General features: G+C 45.2%; 1 protein-coding gene across 18 annotated transcripts in view; it reads left to right on the plus strand.

The window, feature by feature from the left end:
* Positions 1-20,585, plus strand: part of LOC119169171 (RING finger protein 141) — a 158,201-nt gene extending 137,616 nt beyond the window's left edge. For 16 of the 18 annotated variants that reach the window (XM_075886324.1, XM_075886329.1, XM_075886326.1 and 13 more), the window contains one exon: positions 19,288-20,585. In XM_075886324.1, coding sequence (XP_075742439.1) covers positions 19,288-19,447 — 160 coding nt within the window. In that variant the 3' untranslated portion in view covers positions 19,448-20,585. Of the gene's footprint in view, positions 1-12,663; positions 12,708-19,287 lie in introns of all 18 variants that reach the window. The other 2 variants (XM_075886323.1, XM_075886331.1) reach the window with 1 other exon arrangement.
* Positions 20,586-26,141: the final 5,556 nt, after the last annotated feature.

Here is a 26,141-nt window from a genome sequence, read left to right on the forward strand (position 1 = left end):
ATATAGTATCACATACACCTAGGTAACGAATGAGCCTGTTGTAGTGCATATTTAGTAGCACTGCTTTTTCACATTGGCAAGGCAATGGCAGGTACAATTACAGTAGTGCTGAAGCAAAGTTAGTGATACCTCATGCATGTTGGGAGTGGCACTGTCAGTTTTGAAGGAAGAAACTGTGCAAAAACTCATCCCTTCATTAAGCGAGACATGACCTGCAGAGGTAGCAACCGCGGAGCCAAACCGTGAGAGTGAAATAACTAGATTAAGGATGGGGTGGATCACATTCGGCAAGCATTCTCAAATCATGAATGATAATCTGCCACTAACCCTAAAGAGTAAGGTATATAACAGCTGCATTTTGCTTGTACTTACCTACGGATCAGAAATCTGGTAGCTTACAAACAGAGTTCAGCCTAAATTGAGGACGTCGCAGCAAGAAATAGAAAGAACATTGATAGGTGTAACCTTAAAAGACAAGAAGAGACCAGAGTGGGTCAGGGAACAAATTGGGGTTAAGGATATTATAGCTCTAATCAAAAAAAAAAAAAAAGACATGAGTTGGGCAAATAGCATGTAGGCAGGATGACCGCTAGTCATTAAGGGTTACTAACTAGATTCCCAGAGAAGGCAAATCCACGAAGGGGAGACAAAGTTGGGTAAGCTAATGAGATTAAAAAGTTCGCAAGTGTAACATGGCAGCAGAAAGTGCAAGACCAAGTTCAGTGGTGGATCATAGAAGAGGGCTTTGCCCTTTTCTGAGTGTAATCAAGCTGATGATGATGATGATGATATGCCAAAAACAAGCACCAACATGCACGGAAGCAGTGAGCCTCAATGTTGAAACGTATGCAAATATTTATGCTTTAAGAACATGTTTGTTTACATGACAGAGTTAACGCAATCAAAATGAAAAGTAATCAGTACTTTGCATTCGCTTGCATTTCTTCCACTGTGACCATGACCATCATTCGTAGCTTGCTCAAGGGCTCCAGTTCAGCATCTGAAATGCTGCTGTTCGGTTGTTTTCCCCCTCTAGTAAATTTAGTATCATTTGATTTTGCAAAATATGGTGATCACTCTAAACAGACTTCTGCAAGGAGCAACAAAAACAAGGGGCTCCCAGTTTGAATTGACCGTTGTAGATACCAATGTGTTCAAATTATCGAAACATTTCCCCCATAGATATACACAGGGCTGTGCACTTTTAATTAACCGAGTTCAAATAACGACCTTTTCCTGTAATAATATCTGTTCTCTGTGAAAGACCTTAGATATGAGAAGGTATCTTTAAAGGTACCAGTACCTTTATTTTTAACAGAACACTGCCTGAGTGCACTCGGTAAGTATAACCAGAGCTGGACAATGTTCGAGAAGGTTGATAACTTGAGTGTGTGCCAACAGCTATTTCTTTGATATTGCTGTGAACTATGCGAGACAGACAGTGAAGGAGTGAAGAATAAAAATGTGAATTCAGCTTCTGTTGTCTTCCATCGTTTGAGCAGTGGCTGTGATGACTATGCACTGTTGGCAAAAAAAACTGTTAACAAGCTCATTTATTCATCTGTCAATGCAAAGCATAAAATCTTTGAAGGTCATTCCAAAAGTAAGGGCTATTTGCTTCCAAACAAGCAAATATTCATTAGCAAAAGTTTTTATTGGTGGGCTTAGTTTAGCAAAAATGTACTTCACTTTTCAACAGAATCACTAACTTTTTAGCTCTTTCATACCATCGCAGTAGTTTCTTTAGTCAATCTGCATAAAAGATCACAACCTGGCAATTGAATCTGTTGCGAACGGTGATCCTGAATTTCTCACTGTCTTCAAATCGTACCCCGAGCCACTGTTTCAAGTGAAAGGGGAAACAATCGCATGGTGCTGGCTCAGGGCGTGCAATCAGTGTTCCCAACCAAAATATTTGATCTTCCCATTGGTGCTGACTGTGGGGCGAGGATGCACATTGTAATATAGGAGGACGATTCTAGATGAGAATTTGTGATGTCATCAATGTTTATCATACTATTTACTCTGGTGAGTGTTTCACAATACACAACAGCTGCAACTGGGGCCTACATTTTATGAAATGAAACACTAAACATGCACGTTTTGATTGATTGATTTGTGGGGTTATACATCCCAAAACCACCATATGATTATGAGAAACCATGGTGGAGGGCTCCGGAAATTTCGACCACTTGGGGTTCTTTAACGTGCACTCAAATCTGAGCACACAGGCCCACAACATTTCCGCTTCCATTGGAAGTGCAGCCGCCGCAGCCGGGATTCGATCCCACCACCTGCATGTCGGCAGCAGAGCACCTTAGCCCCTAGACCACTGCGGTGGGGCAACATGCCTTTTTTGACTTGGAAAACGGTAGCCATAATTTTCTAATTAGAGTAAGCTAATTGCTTGAATTTTTTTTCTGATTTTTGTGAAAAGGAGTGGTGGCACCACTGTGTTGTTTCTGCAATTGCGTACACTATCAGCGTCATAACCTGTGCAATAGTGTGTGAAAACAAATCGTCCCTGTCTTAGCAGTAGCAATTCAAAAATGCTTGTCCTTTTGACGTCTTTTGGTGTTTGAGTTGGTCTGTAAGCATTTTGAAATCTATTTTGAACAAGCTTTGTGATTCCTGGGCATATCAGCTACAATTGTACAAATTGTAGCGAGGCCAACAAAGAGAATTTTGTCTTACCAACCGCTAACTGTTAGTCATCAATGTATTGCAATATCCAGTCTTCTTGAACAGTTTTGGTTGCTCCGGATGCTCGGCGTGACAATTGACTCTTTGTTGTATACATTTGTGCAGGCATTTCGGAAGTCTCAACACCGTGTGCTGACACTTGTTTCACTCCTCAGAGTTGGTCCATGAACTAGGCACAACTCCCCATAAACATTAGAGAAGCTAGTAATTCTTTTGCATGCGAAAATGTAATTGCAGTGCGCACTTCATTGTAGGCGGGAGCAAGAATATTTGCCAAGGTTGTTATCTGCGTTCAACATCAAGCAGATGACTACTGAGCCAGAAAAATCACTGCAGTGCTTTCATGGAGTAGTAGCAAATTGTGCTCTGCATGTGAATCTTCAGTCTGACGTGTGAATATTGGAAGATTAGAAAATGGCCCTTACTTTAGGAATAGCCATCATAGAAAATTTTCTTATACAGATTTGACTGCAATGATAACTCACTGCTTATTTTTCCAACATTGCTACCGTGACTTCCAGCACTTTTCAGCTGTAGTGTTACTTGTTTCGTACTTATCAAGAACCGATGCCAGCCGTCTCCCAGCGAAGAATCACCTTGGTTTATTGTGCGCTCGTTTTATACAGTGCCATGCGGAGAGAACGAAACAGATAGCGTGCGCAGTAGACTGCCTGCGCACGCGCACTCGCTCAGGCGCGCCTAAACACGATACATCCTCCTTTCTCTGAAGGAAAAACAAAATAAACATCAAGAGAGAACGTAACTACGGAATTTGCACAAAATTGTCATCGTAGCCTAGTCGACGGGGTGCTCTCCTATCTCGGGTCGATCTTCTGGGCACTTGCGGATCCTCCGAACGCGGGACCAGAGGTGGAGCTTGCTCTATCGGTGCATCGGCGTTCTCATCGGCCAAGTCTTCGGCGGAGGGGTGGAAGGGCTCAGTAGCTGCGAGCAGGTGCTGTCGATTACGCCGAAAAACGTTGCCGTCTTCCGTGACGACGTGGTACGACCTCGGTCGCGTCATGCTGACCACCTTGGCCTTTGTTGCCCAGTTCTTACCACGTATGCGGGTGACTTGCCCTTCAGCCAGTGGCTTGAGTGGATGACTCGTTCGGCGTGCACAGCTGTGTTTCTGTACGGCCATGTGTGGGACCTCGTTGAAATCGGGCAGGGGCGTGCGTAGCCGCCGACCTTGAAGCAGCTCTCCTGGGGACCGGCCGTCGTCCAATGGGCTGGCCCTGTAATTCAAAAGTCCCAACCAGAAATCATTGTTTCCTTCCTTCGTCTTTTTCAGAATTCTCTTCACTATTTGCACTCCTTTCTCCGCCAGACCGTTTGATCGCGGAAACAAGGGACTTGATGTGGTATGCTTGAAGTCAAACTTTCTTGAGAATGCTGCAAATTCTCGGCTAGCAAACTGCGGCCCGTTGTCGGTGCACACTTCCGCCGGTATTCCGTATTGTGCAAATATCGCGCTTAGCTTTTCGATAACTGTAGCAGCCAATGTGTCGTACAGAGGCTCTACCTCTGGAAAATTGGATAGCGAGTCATATGCACACAGGAATGCTTCGCCGGCGTAGTGAAAAATGTCGACACCCACTCTAAACCACGCATGCTCCGGCACGGGTCTCATCATGAGAGGCTCACTTTCTTGTTTGTAAGAATATTTTCTGCAAGTTGCGCAATTCTTGAAAACCTGTTCGACGTCTGCGCAAAGTCCTGGCCAGAAAACTAAACGGCGGGCTTGGGATTTGCACTTGTTTATTCCCATAGGCACAACATGAATCCTGTTCAACATCTCACGGCGCATGCTTTGCGGTATAACAGCTTTGCGTCCTTTGAGCAATACCCCGTTGACCACCGAGAGTTCTCCGGCGAAGGGTTTGAGTTCTCCGTCCACGAGTTGCCTGTTTTGCAGGCACTCAAGGACAGTTCTCAAGTACCTGTCCTTTTGAGTCTCCCTTGCCAGTCGTACTTGCGTGGCCTCGCTGATCAGTGCCTGCACAGTTGTAACGGCATGAATCTCGACGTCTTCGTCCGCCTCCTCGTCTGGTGGTCCAACGGAAGCCCTCGACAGCAGGTCGGCCAAAACCAATTCTTTACCGGGGACGAACTGCAGGTGGAAGCGGTATTTCAGCAAACGCAAGAAAAAACGCTGCGATCTCGGTTGCATGTCGCCGATAGCTTTCTGTGCGATAGCAATCAGCGGGCGGTGATCCGTTTCAAGTGCAATGGTACGCCCGTACACAAAGTAATGGAATTTCTTGCACCCGAAAACAACAGCCATCGCCTCTTTTTCGATCTGGGAATACCTTCTGGGCCTCGGTCAACACGCGCGAGGCATAAGCGACTGGCTTCCACGCGTTATCATAACGCTGCATTAGCGCGGAACCTATGCCATTCTGCGACGCATCGGACGTTATCCTTGTGTCTCGCTCAGGATCGAAAATTGCAAGCACCGGCTTCTTGCTCAAACAGGCGCAGAGTTGTTCCCATTCCTTGGCGTGATTGGCATTCCATTCGAATGCGGCATCTTTTTTCACTAGCTGTCGCATTTGCAGGGTCTTCTCAGCTACTGCTGGGACGAACTTGAAAAAATAATTCACCACGCCTAGCATGCGTTGTACGCCATGCTTGTCAGTCGGTGGTAGCATATTCCGCATAACGTTTATGGATTCAGGGCTTGGCTGTATTCCTTTTGCGGATATGATATCGCCGAGGAAACAAACTTCGGACACTCCTATGTCGCACTTTGCGGCATTGAGTGGTAGCCATGTTTTTAGCGCTGCTTCCAAGACAGCCCGATGCCTTTCATCGTGCTCGTCCCTCGTCGCGTCCCAAATAAGAATGTCATCGACGTACACGCGTACACCTGGTATGGACTTGAAAATCTGACCAACCGTTTTTTGAAAAACTTCCGACGCCGAGGCTATTCCGAAGGGAAGTCGCAGAAAGCGATAACGCCCAATTGGAGTGGCAAACGTGCATATTTTTGAAGTCTCTTCGTGCAGCGGTATTTGATGAAACCCTGAAGTTGCATCCAAGCGAGAAAAAATGGTTGCGCCCGCAAGCTCAGCCTCAATATCTTCTCGGCGCGGCATTTCAAAATGTTCTCGCTTCAAGCATTCATTAATTTTTCTGGGGTCCATGCACACTCTCAATTTGCCATCCCTTTTCCTGGTAATTACCAAAGGACTCACCCAGTCCGTAGGCTCTTGTACCTTGGCCACGATGCCTGCCTTTTCCATGCGGTCGAGTTCCTGTTTGAGGGGCCCTTGTAGTGCCAGGGGCACCCGTCGAGCTGGCTGGATGACATGAACGGCGTCGTCCCGCAGCACCATCCGGTATTTTCGTTGAAGACATCCCGTGCCGCTGAACACTTCTTGGAACTGCTTGACGACTTGCTCACTTGTAGTCGTAGAAACTGCGTTCACCGAGCGTGAGAACAAGCCGAGCAGCTCACTTGCTTGTAGTCCTAACAGCGCTTGACGTCCTTTCTTGACGACAAAGAAGTCGATGTCGGTTGCTTTGGTGGAGAGCGCCAGTTTTACAGTGACGATACCCAGGTGTTTGACGATTCCTCCGTCATATGTACGTAGAACAGAGTGGCTGGCCCTTAATCGCGACCTGAGCTGCAATTTTTTATACACGCTGTACGGCAGCAGATTTGCTTGGGCGCCAGTGTCAACCTTTAGGTGTAGTACGTGATGACCGACATGGGCTTGAACGATCCAGTCTTTTTGCTGCAAAATGGCATCTACAGATACTTCCAGAATCTGGAAATCTTCGTCGCTGTCCTCAACTTCAGCGACCTGCTTGGTGGTTTTGCAACGCATGGCAAAGTGATTTTTTCCCCCGCATTTTCTGCACATGCGTCCAAATGCTGGGCATTTCCGAGGACCATGCACTCGCCCACACCTCTGGCACTTAAACTCAGCGGGTTGTTCAGCGCCTCTAGGCCTCGCCTTAACTGGGTCGACTTGTCGCTCTCGGGTCCACATGTCGTTTCGGGCGGCGGAGACTTCGGCAGCTTTGCATAGCTGTTCTGCTGTCGCAAGAGTCAGCTTGTTGTCACGAAGAAGCTTTTCGCGTACTTTGTCACATTTTGTTCCGAACACAAGCTGATCCCTAATCATTGATTCCGTCATTGTGCCAAAGTTGCAGGACTGCTCCAGCTTTCTCAGGTCTCTCAGAAAGTGTTCCGTAGGCTCGCCTTCGTCTTGAACGCGTTGACGAAACACATAGCGCTCATGCACTTCATTTAGCTGCTCGGCAAAATACTCATCAAACTTCTTGATTACTGTGGCGTAATCATTCCGGTCCTCACCTTGGTCGAAGGAGAAGTTAATGTACACTTCGAGAGCGTCGTCGCCGGCTATGCTGAGCAGCAGTGCAAGCTTGGTGGGACCCGGCGTTGGCGCTTCCTTGGATGCCGCTGGCGCTGAAGCAGTCAAAAACAGCTCAAACTTTTGCTTGAACAGGCGCCAATTCTTGCTAATATCGCCATTCAGCCGCAGATGCTCGGGCGGTTTCAGCAAAACTTCCATACCGCTTCCGTCCAGTTCCGCCGTGGTCTTGGTAGCGTCTTTCAATGCCGAGACTCGCCCGTGGCCACTTCTGACACCATGTTTCGTACTTATCAAGAACCGATGCCAGCCGTCTCCCAGCGAAGAATCACCTTGGTTTATTGTGCGCTCGTTTTATACAGTGCAAGGCGGAGAGAACGAAACAGATAGCGTGCGCAGTAGACTGCCTGCGCACGCTCGCTCGCTCAGGCGCGCCTAAACACGATACATTACTAGTGTTCCATTTGTCCCTATTGTATGAGTATATGTCCTGTGCAATGTATTGCGAGTGCTGTGCACTAGTGCATAATTCCTTTTTTACAAATGAGTGCTTTTGGTAACACCAACAGGCATCCTCTATTTCGTGCGTCAGCTGATCAACAGTGGGCGAGTAAGAGCAAGGTTAGCTCGTTCTCTGATTTTGTCGTCCGTGACAACTTTCATAAGAATGTTGATTTACTGAAGTGTTTGACTCAGGCTTTCATCATTCACTAACTGTTACTCAATAAAGTGTCTGTCACTGCAACCTTTTTACTTCTTTTGAAATGTAAACTGAGTTTAATTTTCACCATGATCTTGTAATAGGTGTTTTCCCAGAATGCACGTGCTTAGCACAAGTGGAAGTTGGTTTAGTTAGTCGTAAAAAGATCAGACGAACGTGCAAGAACACAGATATTGCTACGTAGTGCCACGGATAACTCGAAACTCGATAAGGAAGAAGATGTCGGAGCTCTCGTGCAGACTGGGTTCCATCTTGTATGCCTGCTTGTTAAATCGATAGTAAGCGTGTTTCTCCGGCGCCTTTTCCCCGTAACATTTTGGTGGAGGTGCTGGGTATTGACGTAGTGGGGCCATGGCTGCCGATTCCAGGAATTACGGCAATGACGTGAAATGGGGCTGACTCGTTCGCAGCAGAAGCAGACAGGTCTATCATCGGAGGTTCGCCATTCAGCCGAGTTGCGGTAACGTGGACGGTTGTACGAACCGCGGGGCATATCAGGTACGCTAGGTAATTGGTAAGGTCTGATAACTGGGCAGAGCGTCTATAGTCCGCCGTTAGCCAGTTCCTGGTGGACAACGATCTGTATGAAAGAAATCGTTGCACGAGAATCGTCGGTGGCTTGGGCATGATCAACAATAGGAGATGTGACCTAGATTTCACGGCGGACGATGCGCACAATATTGTTGGAAGTAGCAGCGGCTGAAGGGAGACGGACGTCTTCGCAGGTAGACGTGGCAGCCGTGTTGGGAAGACACAAAAATTAAGGAGTAATACGACGACTTTTCGCTTCTTCAAAGCGTTGGCATTCGTTAATGACGACGTCCACTGTCGAAGAGTTGCGGAACACAAGGAGAGTGAAGGCATCATCTGCGATTCCTTTGAAAATGTGCGTGACCTTTTCCGATTCAGGCATTTTGTCGTCAACCGTGCGGCAGAGGGCAAGCACATCCTGAATGTATGTCACGTATGACTCGGTGCAGGACTGTAGTCGGCACGCGAGTTCTTTCTGCGCCGAACGGCAACATTCAATAGGCTTGCCTAAGAGGTGGATGAGTTTATGTTTTCAAATATCCCAACTCATGATTTCTTCCTCATGGTTGGAAATCCAGACTTCGGCCGTACCCTCAAGGTAAAATATAATATTGGCCAACATCAGCGTCGGGTCGCAGTCCTATAGTGCACTCACCCGTTCGTATAGCTGAAGCCATTTTTCTACATCCTTGCCGTCGTTGCCGGAAAAGGTGCCTGGGTCATGTGGAGTCGTCAGAACGACGGTGCGGTTCATGACGGCTGGATGCCACGCTGTTGGACGCTGCGTGGTCTGACGAGGCACGCTTGGGGAAGGTACCGACGAATTCTCGTTCTCGTCGTGATCAGCCATCATAGAGGCAGCCAAGGAACGCCCGCTTCGTAGAATCCACGTGGATGTTGATTCTGGGAGGACCCGCACTCAAAACACAATATAGAGAACAGTGTTATATGCAGGGATACGTAGCACAACAGCATGGGGTCATACATTTTTATATAACGCGATGTGCCTCTCACCAATGCATTCTCAAATATCACATTGCGGCTCAGGCTAAGCGTACTGACACTGCACTTTTTGAGGGCATGTGTGGTGCGAAAGACAACGGGCAGCACGGTACCAAGTACTATGCAAGGGGTGTCCGGTGTAAATATCGTTGTCTGACTAAACAAGACAAGAGATAAAGTTGCACATTTTCAGCGGGTAATTTTATTAAAGAGAGGGCCATTACTGCTTTTTTTTTATGTATTATTATACTCTTTGAATGACAGTGTTCCTCGTTTACGAGTATACTGCTACAGTCACGATTATCAATAAACAATGTAGGCTTACTTGTTTGGCGTGTTTTCTGCCAGTTGAGGCCTCTTGGTCACCTTGCAACATAGCGGAAATATTTATAGTAACGTCGGGGTGCCGTGCGCGTATATACCACTGCCCAATAGCATGCTGTTGTCGGTGTTTCATTGGTAGATGTCTTCTGTTCCTGAAACGCTGCTGATAGATCGTTTGAAGAGGCGCGCTGGACATGATTAAAGCAATTTTCACCAATAACTGCAGTGCTTCGCGTCCACTGATGTCAGTGAAGTGAATGCATTGAAGCTTTCCGTCAAATATACTTTATCCATCAATCTTCATCCAGAATAGCTTCTTCGTAATTGGTTCTCCCAACACATTTACGTTTGTAATCGCTCTTGTGATAAGCGCCCCTTCCGAGCTTGTGAGTGCTAGAGTCACAAGACGAATTTTTCGCGTGTTTTCATCTCATCAATAAAGGTGTGCCTCCTGGTTGGAACAGCTGGCCGTAATTCAATTAATTTATTATTCACAAGAAGATATATACACCAGTTTTTGTTGTAAATGCAGGGTCCCGTAACTCGAATTATTTTTTATACGCGCAGCTTTCAGTTGCGGGCTCATCGCTGGTGGCCCTGATGTCGGAAGGCCCACTGTCAAGCGGCTACGCCATGTTACGCGTCCGCCCCTCGCGTTCCAGGCTGAACAGCTGTCGGTTAAGACATATTAAGCATCACGATATTGCATTCATTGCTTCGTTCTAGAGGAGGGGCGGATGTGTCGCTCGAAGGGCGTGGTCGCTGCTGCATGCTATCTTCAGGCATCATGAGACGGCGCCGAAACATGTGCTATCAGAGTCTGCTTTGCTTTTGGAGAACCGAGAGTGCGAAAGCCGCTTTTGCACCTGAAGTGGCCATACACCCGTTAACTATAGCGCAACTTACGTGACGTCGGGTCCGAAAGATACAACTTGTTGGTATAACTTAAGCTCTTATCAGTGAATGCAATACCAACAAATTGTATTGCTATACGAAGTAAGGCTTGACGTCATCAGCGAGGATGTGAGCTCCTAAACCAAGCCTACCTATTCCACGTTGCTTAATTTCTAATCTTGCGTGAACTTCTGATCTCATGCACAAGACCGCATTGCTGAACGTCGGACCAGAAACCATGATCTCTTTCCATATTCCTCTCACAACATCATACCTATCGTAATTCCACAGTGCCCTATTTTTCATCACTGCTGCATTTCCGTTACCTTTAGTTATTACGTATCTTTCGTGTTCCTTTAGGTACTCGGTCGCAATGCTATTCTATACGCCCAGATATTTGTATTTATCTCTTATCTCTAGCGTGACCTCCTGTATCCTAAGCTGACTACCTTCATTATCATTAAAAATCACCTGCTGAATTTTCGTTACTGAATCTGAAATCTAACCTTTCTCCCTCATTACTGCAGATCTCCATCAATCTCTGCAAATCTTCCTTGTGGGCCATTAGCACTATATCATCTGCGTACATCAATGCTTGTAGTGCCTGTTCAATGAGTTTTTCTTGTTTGACGAAAGAGAGCTTTAAGCCGAATCCACTTCCCTCTAGTTTGGCCTCTAATCCTTGTAGGTACATCATGAATAACAAGGGTGACAGAGGACACCCCTGCCTAAGCCCTTGTTTTACCTCTGTGGCTTGTATACCTGTTTTTCCCACTTTATAACTACCTTGTTAACTTTATAGATATCCTTTAAAAGATTAGTGACTCCATCTTGCACACCTAGTGTGTCCAGTATTCCCCACAATTCCTCTTCAACCACGTTATCGTACGCTCCCTTGATATCCCAAAATTGCTAGCCACAGGGGCCTGTGTTCATTTGCTGCTATTTCGATGCACTGCGTCAGTGAGAACATATTGTCTTCCAACCTGCTGTGTTTCCGAAACTCATTCTGCAGTTCTCCAGCACCCCCTCATCTTCTATCCATGCCTGCAGTCTTTCCTTTATAATCTGCATCGCCCGCGTATGGACCACTGATGTCACTGTTATAGGACGATAGTTGTTCATGTCAGCTTTGTCCCCCTTTGCTTTATAGATCACGCTCATCCTGCTAAGTTTCCATCCATCGGGGACTTCACCATCGATAATTGTTTTGCTCACTATCTCTCTCAAAGTCTGTTTATGCTTTGGACCTAATGTCTTTATCAGCACAATTGGAATGCCATCTGGGCCTGTTGATGTACTGCTAGGAACCCTCTTCAAGCCCTTTCCCACTCTCGTGAAAATGGAGCCATTGCGCCACTTGTTCTGTCCTTGTCCATTGTGGTGCATAAGGCACTTCTTTGTTGGAATTTTTGGAGTAGCTCCACCTGTTGGGAAACTTGCAATGCTTCACGACACGAACTTTTTGAGTCTTGGTGCGGCGCGTTTACATAACACGCGCTCCCTTTGAAGGCCGTTGGGCTGCCAGTGTTCACTATTTTGCTTGCCTCATGCTTAAAATAAACGACTAAAGCAGCATCAATGATGTTTCTGGTAAAACAACGAAAAACTACACTTTTTTTTGGTAACCTTTTTTTTTGGTAGAATCGCCAAGGGTGCCTAGCACTGCAGCGTACACGCTTTGATGAGGTTTGTTATGGCGTCGCCCTGCTTACTTCAAAGATGGGCTTGATTATCGGCCACGGCATCCGCACTCCGAATGGGGTGAACAGCAAGACGATGCATGTGCCACAATTACTCTGCAGCGTGCCTCGCAATATTGTCGTGATTCTGAAGCATATACTGCAGCTACTTGCATTTCCAATTGCATTTTTCGCGGAGGTTTTCTTTAAAAATATGTGATTGTTTCGCTTCCACAGTTGGTATCTGTATCGGACGCATCAGAGTAACTACTGGTCGCAATTATTTTGTTTTGTTTTTTGCGCTCCCCCGGTTATACTGCCGCACGTTAGGTCTTCTTGTGTGTAGTTTCTCATATTTATTCGCGTTATTTAGCTTTATGTTTTTTGGTAATAATTTCGGTACTTCGTTTCACTAGGAAACAAAGTTGAGGGTAATTGCAGAAAATGTTACTGATTTCAGGTATTGTCTACGTATAACATCCCAGCAATTGTGTCGCCACAATTGTAAGTACCAGTTTAGATAGCTACCTGATGAATAAATTTTTCCCATCGCTGACTACCCCAGAACCACATCAATCTGTATATGAACATGACTTGCGAGACTAATTGTTGCTTTATTTGAGGAAAAGGACGTTTCATTATCACTTGGGCCACGAAGGGGAGTGCGCCATCGAAACAGTTCATTTTGACTTTCTGGCATTTTTTTTTTGCAAGCGATAGCTATCAGCAGTGCTTCTACGTGAAGTGACGCTTATGACGTGGTGGTAGATTGAGTCAACTGTTTGCATAAATCGGTATGCGACTACGTAATCCTGACGACTGATGATAAGAAATCTGTTAAGGTCCGAGCATACCGACGTCTCAGAGTTCAGGAAACCCTTCTGTGGTTTGCAGTGTTCCATTTTTTTTCTCACTACAATAAGTGATTGTGTATGAAAGACAAGTCCATCTAAAGTCTCCTGCATTCCAAAGCCGATTTCTGTCTAATGACGTACATTATTTGCAGAGGCAGACATAACTTGCAGGTTAAATTGTGAAGCTGCGAGTAAACTGAAAACGTCCTATTATCATTTGTAATACTTCGACACAAATGTTTATTCGTATAGTATATGCCTAGTTGTAATGAATTCAGACCCATTTAGCGTGAATATATTCTTAGCTTTAATTTCTTTGTGTACGTGCATGGTGATAACGGATAGTAACTCGCTGTCGTCCTATTATCATTTGTAATACTTCGACACAAATGTTTATTCGTATAGTATATGCCTAGTTGTAATGAATTCAGACCCATTTAGCGTGAATATATTCTTAGCTTTAATTTCTTTGAGTACGTGCATGGTGATAACGGCTAGTATCTCGCTGTCCTGTACTTTCATTTTCAAAGTGAATCCATACTTTCTGCAGCCTAGTTAACTTATAACAGCAATAAATACCTTTACTTTGTAGCTTTAGTGACCTGCTACTCGAAATTTAGAAGAAATGACCACCGTATCGCTGCAGAGCGGGTACACAGCAGGCTCGGAAAGAAGCGACCATCGACATGCATTGAAGGCAGAGCAGGCTAGTCCTTGCCGTGACGTCATTTCAACGCAACTGCAGTGACGCCAGTGTTCCTTCTCGCGGCTAATCTCTGAACCCATTTTCTAACACTTTTGCAGAATCGCGATTGAAGCTTATGTCTGGGAAACCCGGGACATGCACAAACGATTCTGAAAGCACTGTTAGGATGCTGTTGCTTCAGCACAGAGAGGTCTAAGAGAGAGGGATGTCAAAGATTGGCATTATGAGGCTAGTTAATTGACATTGTGTTACGGACAGCAATAAAATCATTAGTGAAAATAAAAAAAAAAACCTCTTTTTCACCTTGGGGAATACATTTGTGACAATGTGAGTCTTTAGCGTTGAGGCATATTTGAACGCTGCATCATTTGTCTACCATGTCTGCTGATAACCACATAGGTGTATTTAGAATGTTATTTCATAAAGCACAATTTTATTAAACCATTGTATTGAACCACTTTCGGTCGTCGCATATTTGAACGCTGCATCATTTGTCTACCATGTCTGCTGATAACCACATAGGTGTATTTAGAATGTTATTTCATAAAGCACAATTTTATTAAACCATTGTATTGAACCACTTTCGGTTGGTTGGTCAGTGACACCGGATGACTATGGCCCTCCCCCCGTTTGCGGGCCCTTGGATGGCCCTTAGGTGTTTCTGCTGATAGCTGATTTTGAGGGCTTCCTCCATCTCAGCACTTCCTCTATTTTTTAGTGCCCGGGTGAAGGAGCAGATTGCAATGGGAAGCAGCCGTCGGTGCTAGTGTGGCGTTTCGCTTCGAGGCGCCGCAGCTGGAGTAGATAGGCCGCAGCGACATCTCTCACGCAAATGAATGGCGTGGCTGCATTCGAAGCTTCTATACGGCTCAGTTTTCGGCTGTATTCTCATTGTTTAAGGCGTAATAGAAACTAGGAAATACCGAATTGTGAAGCACTTGTTGTTCTGGACACCTAGTTCTTTTCAAAGGCTTGTGTTATTTGTCACTACTCGATCGAGGAGCTCGCGAGTCGTCTTTTAGAGTGATACCAGATAGCGCATGCCAGTAATCCACAGAAGGTCGCTTTGTCACCGTGGCGTTGGCTTGACTGAGACTCGATTTCTTTAGTAACTGAAAGTTGATTTTTGAGAGAAGCCTTTGCCAGGAGATAATATTAAAGCTTGGATACCTAATGTTCTCCGATGCTAGCTACTCTCTAGGGGCATAGCACATTATGCGCAAGCTTGGAGTTCATGCACTAAATAGCACAAAATGCCACTAGATTGTTTCCAGGGACATAGGTCATCATCCGTTCCCTTTGCAGAGCATTACATTTGTGGCCACCGAGAGAAAGCAAGTGTCAGAAAATAAAAAATGACGAATTATGGCATGTAATTTCACCATTTTAGAGCTTAAACAATGAAATCATCGTGAAATAAACAAGAACAGCTGTGTATGCAGCGTGATTTCTGCGATTATGGCCTATGTTTTAAAGAGGCGCTGTTAAAGTCTGAAGTCTAATGCCGACTTTCAACTTTAGCCAAGGTGACAGGCGTGAAAAATGCGGCCTGTGGTCAGTTATTGCTTGAGCTTGTCTGTGTATTTGTGGAGGAATTGTTGTAGCTTTAATATCCGGCTGCTCAGCTCTGTTTCTTTTGCCTAACCTCTAGTCTCTTAATTCAGTAGAGAGCAGAGCAGGCCAAATGGCTGCGTGGTGCCCATGGGCTCCCATTCAGCTTCGCGGTGTAACGTTAGCGTTGCACACGGCAGTGATCGCGAGGCAGCGTTGCTACTGATTGACTTATTTGTTGAGTGTTCGGATGCAGCGCATTCCCTTGTAGTTATACTGATTGCCTTGTTGCCAAACGCGAAAGGTAGTCTTTAGCCACCACTACTTGTAATCTATAAAATAGTAGATTTGTAAATGACCGCTACATATTAGAGTGTAGTATGAATATTTATTAGGAGACCGACTGTTCTGCCTGATTACAGCGAGCAAGCTCCCCCGAACACCAGCGGAAGCTGCAATTTTATGGAGCTGTAGAAAGTTGATTTCCGGCAGCGTCCGGCGTCTTCTTGCTTTGGCAGTGTGAACATGAGTGATGCAAGAACTCATCATTACGAGAAAATGTCATCATATGACGTCACATATCATAAATGTTTGTGACGTATCGGAAGGTCACATAACTTGACGGCATGATATGACATCTTTGCTTCGTTGAAATGGGTCGATCATGAGGGCAGTGCATAACCAGCTGAGGGGCAAAAAGCTAGCTTTGTCTCCTATCCTTGAGGCAGTAAAAAAAACCATGGCGTAAAAATATCCCGGATAGAAGTATGAAACATTCAGTGCATTGAATCGAGAAAAAAAAAAAAAAAAGACAAGGATAGTTCTTGTTTTTCAGTCCTCTCAGGCGAATCCATAAGGGGATGGCGAGTTTTTTTTTTTGTAATTAATGAGAAATAAAAAAGGATAATCTGATTTTTTTTTTCGTTAGATATACGCAGTTGTACACAGCAGTATTTTGTACTGCTGTGTACTGAGGCATGAAAATAATGAGGTTGCAATAGCTTGAAAGAGAAAATAAAATGCGAATGCTATAAATCTCAATTGCATATATCAAACCGACAGCAAGGCCCGACATTCCAGTGAAAACATCGCGCCGCTATGTTCGCGCTACTTTTCATTCCCGCTGTACACAGGAAATCCCGCGAGAAGCACGGATGCAAATTAACTCGCATGGAAAGATGAATTGGCGAGCTTGCTAATATGCGTGACCATCCAGCGCCAGCTTTCCGTAGTCTACTCGCGCAGCGCCATCATGCGGAAGCGGCGAGTGGAGGCGCAGAGCGCGCTCGACGGCCTGAAGAGAGCGTTCACCCGGGCACTGAGGAAAGTTGAGGAGGTGCTGTCCAAGTCCTGTTGTTTATAAAAAAAAAAAGGGTCCCAGACTGCTCAAAGGTGCAAAAATACCCGCTCCAAAGTTCTCCTAAATGGACAGTTTGGCGTCTCCAGAGTGCTTCGTACTTAAAATCTCAGCATTCTGAAAATTACTTCAAATCAAAAGACCTCGGTAGATTCACAATGAGAGGTCGCCGTGGAGTGCACCTGTCTTTTTCAAGGCTCCAGCTGAGTTTCTTAGTGCTTGTGTGGATGCATGCTTCATACGCTCTCCTCCAATCCCAAACAAAGGAGAAGGAGAGGGAAATTGCGAAAGTGCATGCAATCAGATGCCGCCGTAAAGCGGACTCGTCCTTTTCAAGGCTTCAGCTTATTTTCTTGGTGCTTGTGTGGGTGCATGCTTCGTACACTCTCCTCCAATCCAAACAAAGGAGAGGGCAATTGAGAAAGTGTGCACAATCAGAGGCTGCCGTGATGTGCGCTCGTCGTTTTCAAGGCTTGAGCTGATTTTCTTAGTGCTTGTGTGGGTGCATGCTTCGTACCCTTTTCTCCAATCCGAACAAAGTAGAAGGAGAGGCCATTTGCGAAAATGCACGCATTCAGATGCCACCATGAAGTGGACTCCTATTTTTCAAGGCTGCAGCTTATTTTCTTCGTGGTTGTGCTGGTGCATGCTTCGTACAGTCTCCTCCAATCAAAACAAAGGAGAGAGAGAGGGCAATTTTTGAAGTGCATGCAATGCGATGCCCTCGTGAAGTGCATTCGTCTCTTTCAAGGCTGCAGCTTATTTTCTTGGTGCCTGTGTGGGTGCATGCTTCGTACACTCTCTTTCAATCCAAACAAAGAAAAGGTCAATTGCGAAAGTGCGCGCAATCAGAGGCTGCCGTCACACGCGCTCGTCTTCTTCAAAGCTGCAGCTGATTTTGTTAGTGCTTGTGTGGGTGCATGCTTTGTACACTCTCCTCCAATCCTAACAAAGGAGGAGAGCGCGGTTGTAAAAGTGCATGCAATCAGATGCTGCCGTGACGGGCACTTGTCTTTTTCAAGGCTGCAGCAGCTGATTTCCTTAGTTCTCTTGTGTGTGTGTATGCTTCGTACCCTCTCCTTCATTTCAAACAAAAGAGAGGGCAATTGTGAACGTGAGAGACAAATGAGAGGCTGCTGTGAAGTGATTCGTCTTTTGAAGGCGGCAGCTCATTTCTTTAGTGCTTTGTATAGGTGCACACGTATGCTTCGTGCCCTCTCCAGTAACCCAAACAAAGGAGGAGAAGGCGATTCTGAAAGGGTGGGATAATGAGAGGCCGCGGTGAAGTGCACTCATCTTTTTCAAAGCCGCAGCTGTTTTTCTTGGCGGTTGTGTGTATGTTTCGTACCCTCTCCTCTAATGCAAACTAAGCAGTGAGCAATTGTGAAAGTGCAGGACAATGACAGGCTGCCGGGAAGTGCACAGGTCTTTTTCAAGGCTGCAGCTGATTTCCTTAGTGATTTTTTGTGTGTGTATGCTTCGTACCCTCTCCCTTAATTTAAACGAAGGAGAGGGCAATTGCGAACGTGCGAAAGAATTGGAGGCCGCCGTGAAGTGATTGGTCTTTTTCAAGGCTGCAGCTCATTTCTTTAGCGCTTTTGTGGATGCACGCGTATGCTTCGTACCCTCTCTTGCAAACCAAACAAAAGAGAAGGAGAGGGTGATTGAGTAAAACCGGGACAGTGAGAGGCTGCTGTGAAGTGCACTCGTCTTTTTCAAGGCCGCAGCTGATTTCCTTAGTGGTTGTGTGTATGCTTCGTACCCTCTCCTCTGATGCAAGCTTAGAAGTGAACAATGTGGGTGCATGCTTTGTACACTCTCCTCCAATCCAAAGAAAGGATAAGGAGAGAGCAATTGTGAAAGTGCGTGCAATTAGATGACACTGTGGACTCGTATTTTTCAAGGCGGCAGCCTATTTTCTTTGTCCTTGTGTGGGTGTATGCTTCGTACATTCTCTTCCAATCCAAACAAAGGAAAGGGCAATTGCGAACGTGGGGGGCAATGAGAGGCCGCCGTGAAGTGGACTCGTCTTTTTCAAGGCTGCAGCTAATTTCCTTAGGGGTTGTTTGTATACTTCACACCCTCTCATCTAATCTAAATTAAGTAAACAGCAATTGTGACAGTGTGGGACAATGACAGGCTGCCGTGAAGTGCGGACGTCTTCTTCAAAGCTGCAGTTGATTCCCTTAGTACTTGTGTGTGTGTGTGTGCATGCTTCGTACCCTCTCTTTTAATGGAAACAAAGAAGAAAGGGGGGCAAAGGGGGGGATAGTGAGGGGCCTCAGTTAACACCACTCGACTTTTTTAATGTCGGAGCTGATTTGCTTAGTGCTTGTATGTGTATGCTTTGTCCCTCTCCTTCAATCCAAACAAATGAGAAGAGTGTGGTGTGACGTCGAAAGGGGGGAGGGGGTGGGGCACGATGAGATGCCGCCGTGAAGTGGACTTGTGTCTGCGAAGTGTGTATACACACTAGCGCTAAAGAAATCATTTCAGGTTTTTAACATGCGCACTTGTTGAAAGCATCGGCTCCACGATTTCAACCGCCTCTGTTACGAATTTTCTCATAGCATATTTTCATGCTTCGTTTTTTGTCTTTTTTTTGGACTTGTGCAGGAATGTGTCTAACACAACGTGTCCACTGTGCCGGGAGGAGTTTGAGAGCACCAATGAAACCTGGGTCATCTCCGAGGCTCCCGAGTCATCAGAGGTGTTGAGTGAAATGCAGAAGGCTCTGTCCAAGTTGCCCGAGCAGGAGAGCAGCATCCCATTGTGAACTGATTGTGCTCAATCTAGAGACTGCCGCCTGCTTGACTTTTTCTGCTTGCAACTATGAGGCCCTGCAGCACTAATCATAGAATAGGATTTTATCAGTTCACGTATTGACTGCTGTAAATGTTTTTTAAGTCTGTTGAGTGCGGCGGGGTTGTACGTTATGCAGCGCCCCTTCTTTCGTTCCACGCTGAGATGGCAGTGGTAATAAGAAGGCATTTTAGTGTTCCTCATGAGCAATTTCTCATCTCATTAAGAAAAACACTGCCGATATGATGGCAAGCAGGCTAGTGCTGGATCATATTGGCTCTGCTTGGTGGAGGTGGAAACTGTGCAGTGGAAGTTCGTTCAGTTGTGCCCAGCGGAGTTCTTTATGTGGTTAGCACAGGCATTATCGATTATCCTGCGTCGGTTCACCGAAGGTTGCCATTCCTTTTTAGACAGTGACGACAGTGAAGATGGCAAGTGATGACTGGCAAGTCACCTTGCTTTTAATGCTTGTAAAAAAGACAGCGTGTGTAATGACGAGCGTACCACTGGTTTTGTGTACAACAATATGTGTGCATCAATGAGTCCTATGGTAGCAGCGTCAATACAAGGTGAGTGATCAGCTGAAGCACACGTTGCTTGAAAGGTCTCGAGCTCAGTGCATGTGCCGCCGCTCATGAATGTAAAATAAGACAAAATAATGGAGACAACTGAGATAGGATGTGCATCTTGTTTGTAAGAGAAGACTGAAGACACTATTTTTGTTTTCCTGTATTTGTTGTGTTAACAACATTGCGTTGATTGATATGTGAGGTTTAACGAATAACATTGCATACTCGGTTACTTTGATACCTAGGTAAAATTCTTTACCACTTAGGAGACTCAGACATAATGTGGCCGACATAGGAACCAGTATGTGCTGCAGTTTTTATTCTTTTAGATTCCTGAGCTGTATGCCACACCGAAATTTGTAATTGTGTTCTTACTATGATCGCTCTCCCATACAGACTCGGTGACCATTTAGTCAAGTTTTCATTACAGCGCCTGCAGGACCTGTCCCTTTATACGCTGATAGTATCAAACAGTTGATATACGTGTCGCCTTTCATTTTTTATACAAGTAAGCTTTTTTTAATAAAAACGATTTGACAGTCATGCTCTATAGTCGCCTTCCCGCACGTACGATATGTCGGGGCTGAAATACTTTGCCGCAACAAAAATCACATTGACGAGACTAATCAACGAAAGATCGCAAGTTAGCTGCTTAAATATTGACTTGAGGACAATTGTTTATATTACAAAGTTGTTGTACACGCCCATTTATTGCAGACTTAAGTTTTTGAATTTGCGACGGTTGCACATAAACCAAGATATTCAGCATAGATGGAGATGAAAATGTTTGAAGTCTGTGTCCTTAGATCCAGATGCACATTAAAGAACCCCAGGTGGTTGAAATGTCCGGAGCCCTCTACTAAGGCATCTCTCATAATCATATAGTGGTTTTGGGACATGAAACCACCATCATCATCATCATTAGCCTTACTACGTCCACTGCAGGACAAAGGCCTCTCCCATGTCCTGCCAGTTAACCCAGTCTTGTCCTTGCTGCTGCCAATTTATACCCGCAAACTTCTTAATCTCATCCGCCCACCTAACCTTCTGTCTCCCCCTAACCCGCTTGCCTTCTCTGAGAATCCAGTCAGTTACCCTTAATGACCAGCGGTTATCCTGTCTACGCGCTACTTGCCCGGCCCATGTCCATTTCCTCTTCTCGATTTCAGCTATGATATCCTTAACCTCCGTTTGTTCCCTAATCCACTCTGCTCTCTTCTTATCTCTTAAGGTTACACCAACCATTTTTCTTTCCATTGCTCGCTGCGTCGTCCTCAATTTAAGCTCAACCCTCTTTGTAAGTCTCCAGGTTTCTGCTCTGTAGCTAAGTGCCGGCCAGGTACAGCTGTTATATACCTTCCTCTTGAGGGTAGTGGCAATCTACCTGTCATAATTTCAGAGTGCTTGCCAAATGTGCTCCACCCCTTTCTTATTCTTCTAGTTACTTCAATCTCGTGGTTTGGCTCCGCGGTTATTACTTGCCCTAAGTAGACATACCCCCGTATTCACAAACGCTCCTCGACTCGACTTCCACCCTTCACTTGACAGAGTTGAGCACGGCGCCACCGCTCTGCTGCAAATTACGCTGTGCTACTCAAGAATCGCAGCTGATTATCACTGATATGCAGGGACTTGCCGTGCCTAGAGATGGCGCTCCCATCGGCTTTTTCAAGTGAAGGTGAAGCGTTGAGTGAAGGAACGTTCTAGAATACGGGGGTTAGTCTTTTACAACTTGAAGTGCACTATTACCTGTCTCGAAGCGCTGGTCTTTTCGAGCTTGTTGTACATTACTTTCTTTTTCTGCAGATTAATTTTAAGACCTACCTTTCTGCTCTCCTTGTCTAACTCCGTAATCATAAGTTGCAATTTGTCCCCTGAGTTACTCAGCAATGCAATATCATCGGCGAAGCGCAGGTTACTAATCTGTTGCTTTCTTTATGAAGCACTATGGTAGCAGTTAATCCCCTGTAGATTTCTTCCAGAATGTTTATATATACTTCATCGACGCCCTGATTTCGCAGTGTCTGCATGCCGGCTGATGTTTCTACTGAATCAAACGCCTTCTCGTAATCTATGAAGGCTATGTATAGTGGTTGGTTATATTCTGAGCATTTCTCTATTACCTGATTGATAGCATGATTGTGGTCGATTGTTGAGTAGCCTGTTCGAAATCCTGCTTGTTTCTTTGGTTGATTGAATTTCATTGTTTTCTTTACTCTGTTAGCAATAACCTTTGTAAATATCTTCTGTACTACTGAGAGCAAGCTGATCTGCCTGTAATTCTTCAAGTCCTTGTCATCTCCTTTCTTATGAATTAAGATGATGTTAGCATTCTTTCAAGACTCTGGTACTCTTCCCGGCAGGAGACATCTCGTAAACAGGGTGGCTAATTTTCTTTAGCAGATCTGATGTTACATGATCCTCACCAGAAGCTTTGCCTCTTTGCATGCTCTCCAAAGCTGGCTTCTATCATTACTGGTGGGGTGTCATCTGGGTTACTGCTAGTTGTTATAGTATTAAAGTCCTGGTTGTCCCGGCTACTGTGCAGATCTCTGTAAAACTCCTCCGCCATTTTAACTATCCTATTCATATTGGTAGTTATTTTGCCTTCTTTGTCCCTTAGTGCATACATCCGAGTTTTGACTATCCCAAGTTTCCTCTTCACTGCTTTGACGCTTCCTTTGTTTTTCCGAGCGTGTTCAATTCTCTCCATGTTACATGTTCTCTCCATGTTCTTACATCGCATACCTTACGCTTATTAATCAACTTCATCTTATATCTTTTATTCAGAAATTTATTTTATTGAAACCATAGATAGTGGGATATTCAGCTAGAATTTTAAAATTGCAACGTTAACCGATCATGCCTGGCGTGGCACTTTCTGTTACGTCAGACTGATACTTCGAGCGATGAGGAAGTGACAAAATTTAAATCTAGGTGCGCCGCAGCGAACTGTCCTCACGAAGATCGACAAGTATTCTGAAATATTGTTTGGTGCCGTGTGTGGCGCTGCTAAGTGTCCTCATAAAAAAAAAAACATATAAACAGGAGCGTAAAAGAACTTTTTGTGAGAAGCATTGCAGTAGGTGCCTCAGGGTTATATACTTTACAGGAAAGAAAGCACAGACGGATGCTTTGGCTTCCTTAAGCAAAAAGAAAGAGGTGATCACCAAACACGCAAATGTATCCATTGGCTCAAGCTGCCAGAGTGGACAAAAAGGTGCGGCCACAACGTGTGTTCATTCGAATTCTGTGTCACAGCCGGGTAGGTCTGGTGTAATAATAGAGAGGTGCATTCTCTGCACGCCGGGTGCAGGTATTCACGATATCGCCCTTAAAACTTGATGCCGAATATCTTAGAATAAGTGCAGATTTCTGAACTTATAAAAAAGGGGTGCGTCTGTGGGCCAAACTAACTACTACTGGTTTATTGGTAGTGTATTTAATGTTTAGGGGAGATTTTTGCAGAGGACAAATGAAAACACTTGTCTATCTCGTGGGGTCTCGGGATGAGACGCCATGCTGTCGGAACGCACAGACACAGTAAGTGCAATTGGGCAAAACACTTTCACAAACAATGATATCGCCAGCCGAATTAAATACATCTCTAGTGACATGCTGAAACAACATATAACTCCAATACTCTCAATCAATATAACAAACAAGCTAACGTGAAGGTGGCGGTGCTGATATGCGACTCGCCACGAAAGGATCTACTGGGCACGACCTGCTGTCGCCGTATGCCGCGGACTCCTTATAGAGACGTCCATTCCGATCGCCGCCCCAATGCTAAAGAGACTCAGTTTGCAAACGTTTTCTGCGCGGCCACCTAGTCTCGCCGTTGGGTGGCGTTGCTACGCTGTAAACCCAAGAGTTGGTGGCTTGCGGAAGTTAAGAGAGCCATAGCAAACGTCTGGAAGCGTCTAGGGAACACAGACATGCTAAGCAGCTGGGTGAACCGACAGATGATGTTGAAAGAAAATGGGACATCTTTCTAAGCTGTAGAAGGGAAGCATCTGTTCTGATCAATGTAAAGATTTGAAGAAAAGGGGCTCAATGGCTGGCAGAAGTACATAAGAAAGATAGAAAGACAGCTGCGAAATTTTGGAACCGTCTAAACTCCTTAAGAAATGAGACGAGCCTAGAGCAGAGGTTTATAACTACAGCTCAAGGTGCAAGGCTAGAAGGGGACGAAGCTATTGAATATATAAGAACATGGGTGACAGAAAAATTTCAACAAAGAAGGTGCAGCCTTATGCACCACAATAGACAAGGACAGAACAAGTGGCGCAATGGCTCCATTTTCACGAGAGTGGGAAAGGGCTTAGAAGAGAGTTCCTAGCAGTACATCAACAGGCCCAGATGGCATTCCAATTATGCTGATAAAGACATTAGGTCCAAAGCATAAACAGACTTTGAGAGAGATAGTGAGCAAAACAATTATCGATGGTGAAGTCCCCGATGGATGGAAACTTAGCAGGATGACCATAACCTATAAAGGAAAAGGGGACAAAGCTGACAAACAACTACCGTCCTATAACAGTGACATACATCATTGGTCTAAAGGCTGGTGATGCAGATTATAAAGGAAAGACTGCAGGCATGGATAGAGGATGATGGGGTGCTGGCGGAACTGCAGAATGGGTTTCGGAAACACAGGAGGTTGGAAGACAATCTGTTCTCATTGACACAGTAGCACAAAAGGAACACAGGCCCCTGTGGCTAGCATTTTTGGATATCAAGGGAGCGTACGATAGTGTAGTTCAAGAGGACTTGTGGGGAATACTGGGCACACTAGGTGTGGAAGTTGGAGTCACTGAACTTTTAAAGAATATCTATAGAAGTAACAAGGTAGTTATAAAGAGGGAAAAACAGCTATCTATGCCCACAGAGGTAAAACGGGGGCTTAGGCAGGGGCGTCCTCTGTCACCCTTGTTATTCATGATGTACCTACAAAGATTAGAGGCCAAAGTAGAGGCAAGTAAACTTGGCTTCAACCTCTCTTTTGTCAAACAAGGAAAACTCATTGAATAGGCGCTACCAGCAATCATGTACGCAGATCATATAGGGCTAATGGCCGATAACACAACAGATAACACAACAAACAGATAAATAGCAATATCTGGGAGTATGTATAAACAATAGTACCGAGTACCTAAGGGAACACGAAATGCACGTAACAACTGAAGCTAACTGGAATGCAGCAGTGATGAAAAATAGGGCACTGTTGAATTAGAATAGGTATGTATGATATTGTGAGAAGAATATGGAAAGGGTTCATGGTTCCTGGGCTGAGGTTCAGCAATGCGGTCTTGTGCATGAGATCAGAAGTTCAAGCAAGATTAGAAATTAAGCCACGTGGAATAGGTAGGCTTGCTTTAGGAGCTCACGGGAATACTCCAAATCGGGGAGTGCAAGGTGATATGGGATGGACATCATTTGAGGGCAGGAAAGCTAGCAGCAAGATAAAATTTAGGAAGCGATTGAGAGAAGCGGGGGAAGAGTGTTGGGCTAGGAAGGTTTTCAGCTACTGGTACATGAAGAATGTCGATACAAAATGGAGGAAGCGAACCAGAAAAATGACGGGTAAATACTTAGCTAACAGTAGGGGGCCAAACCAAAAGGAACTATCGGTTAAGAAGAAGGTGAAGGAAACGGAGACGGACATGCGGAAAATTGGCATGATTAAGAAGTCCGCACTAGAGCTCTATCGAACTGTTAAGCAGGAAATTACCAAGGAAAATATCTATGATAATACTCGTGGTGGTTCTCTATTGTTTAGGCCAGGACGCGAGTATTGTGAACCCAGACATATCGGGCCAAACCACCACCACCACCACCACCCAGTATGCAGTGCGTGTGAAGAGGAAGAAGAAACTGCCGAACACTTGATAATGTTCTGTAAAGGGCTTCACCCTATAGTTCAGGATGATGGCGCAGAATTTTTCAAAGCACTGGGGCTTAGGGACTGGGAGGGCAAAATAGACTTTAAGCGGGTAGACCTAACTAGAAGGAGGTTATCTGATTGGTGGCTAAAGTCAAGGCACGAGTGAGAATTAAACTCTTCACTGCAAAGTACAAATCCTCAAACTCACTTTT

The sequence above is a fragment of the Rhipicephalus microplus genome, chromosome 2 (genome assembly GCF_043290135.1).
Source record: "Rhipicephalus microplus isolate Deutch F79 chromosome 2, USDA_Rmic, whole genome shotgun sequence".
Taxonomy (NCBI): domain Eukaryota; kingdom Metazoa; phylum Arthropoda; class Arachnida; order Ixodida; family Ixodidae; genus Rhipicephalus; species Rhipicephalus microplus.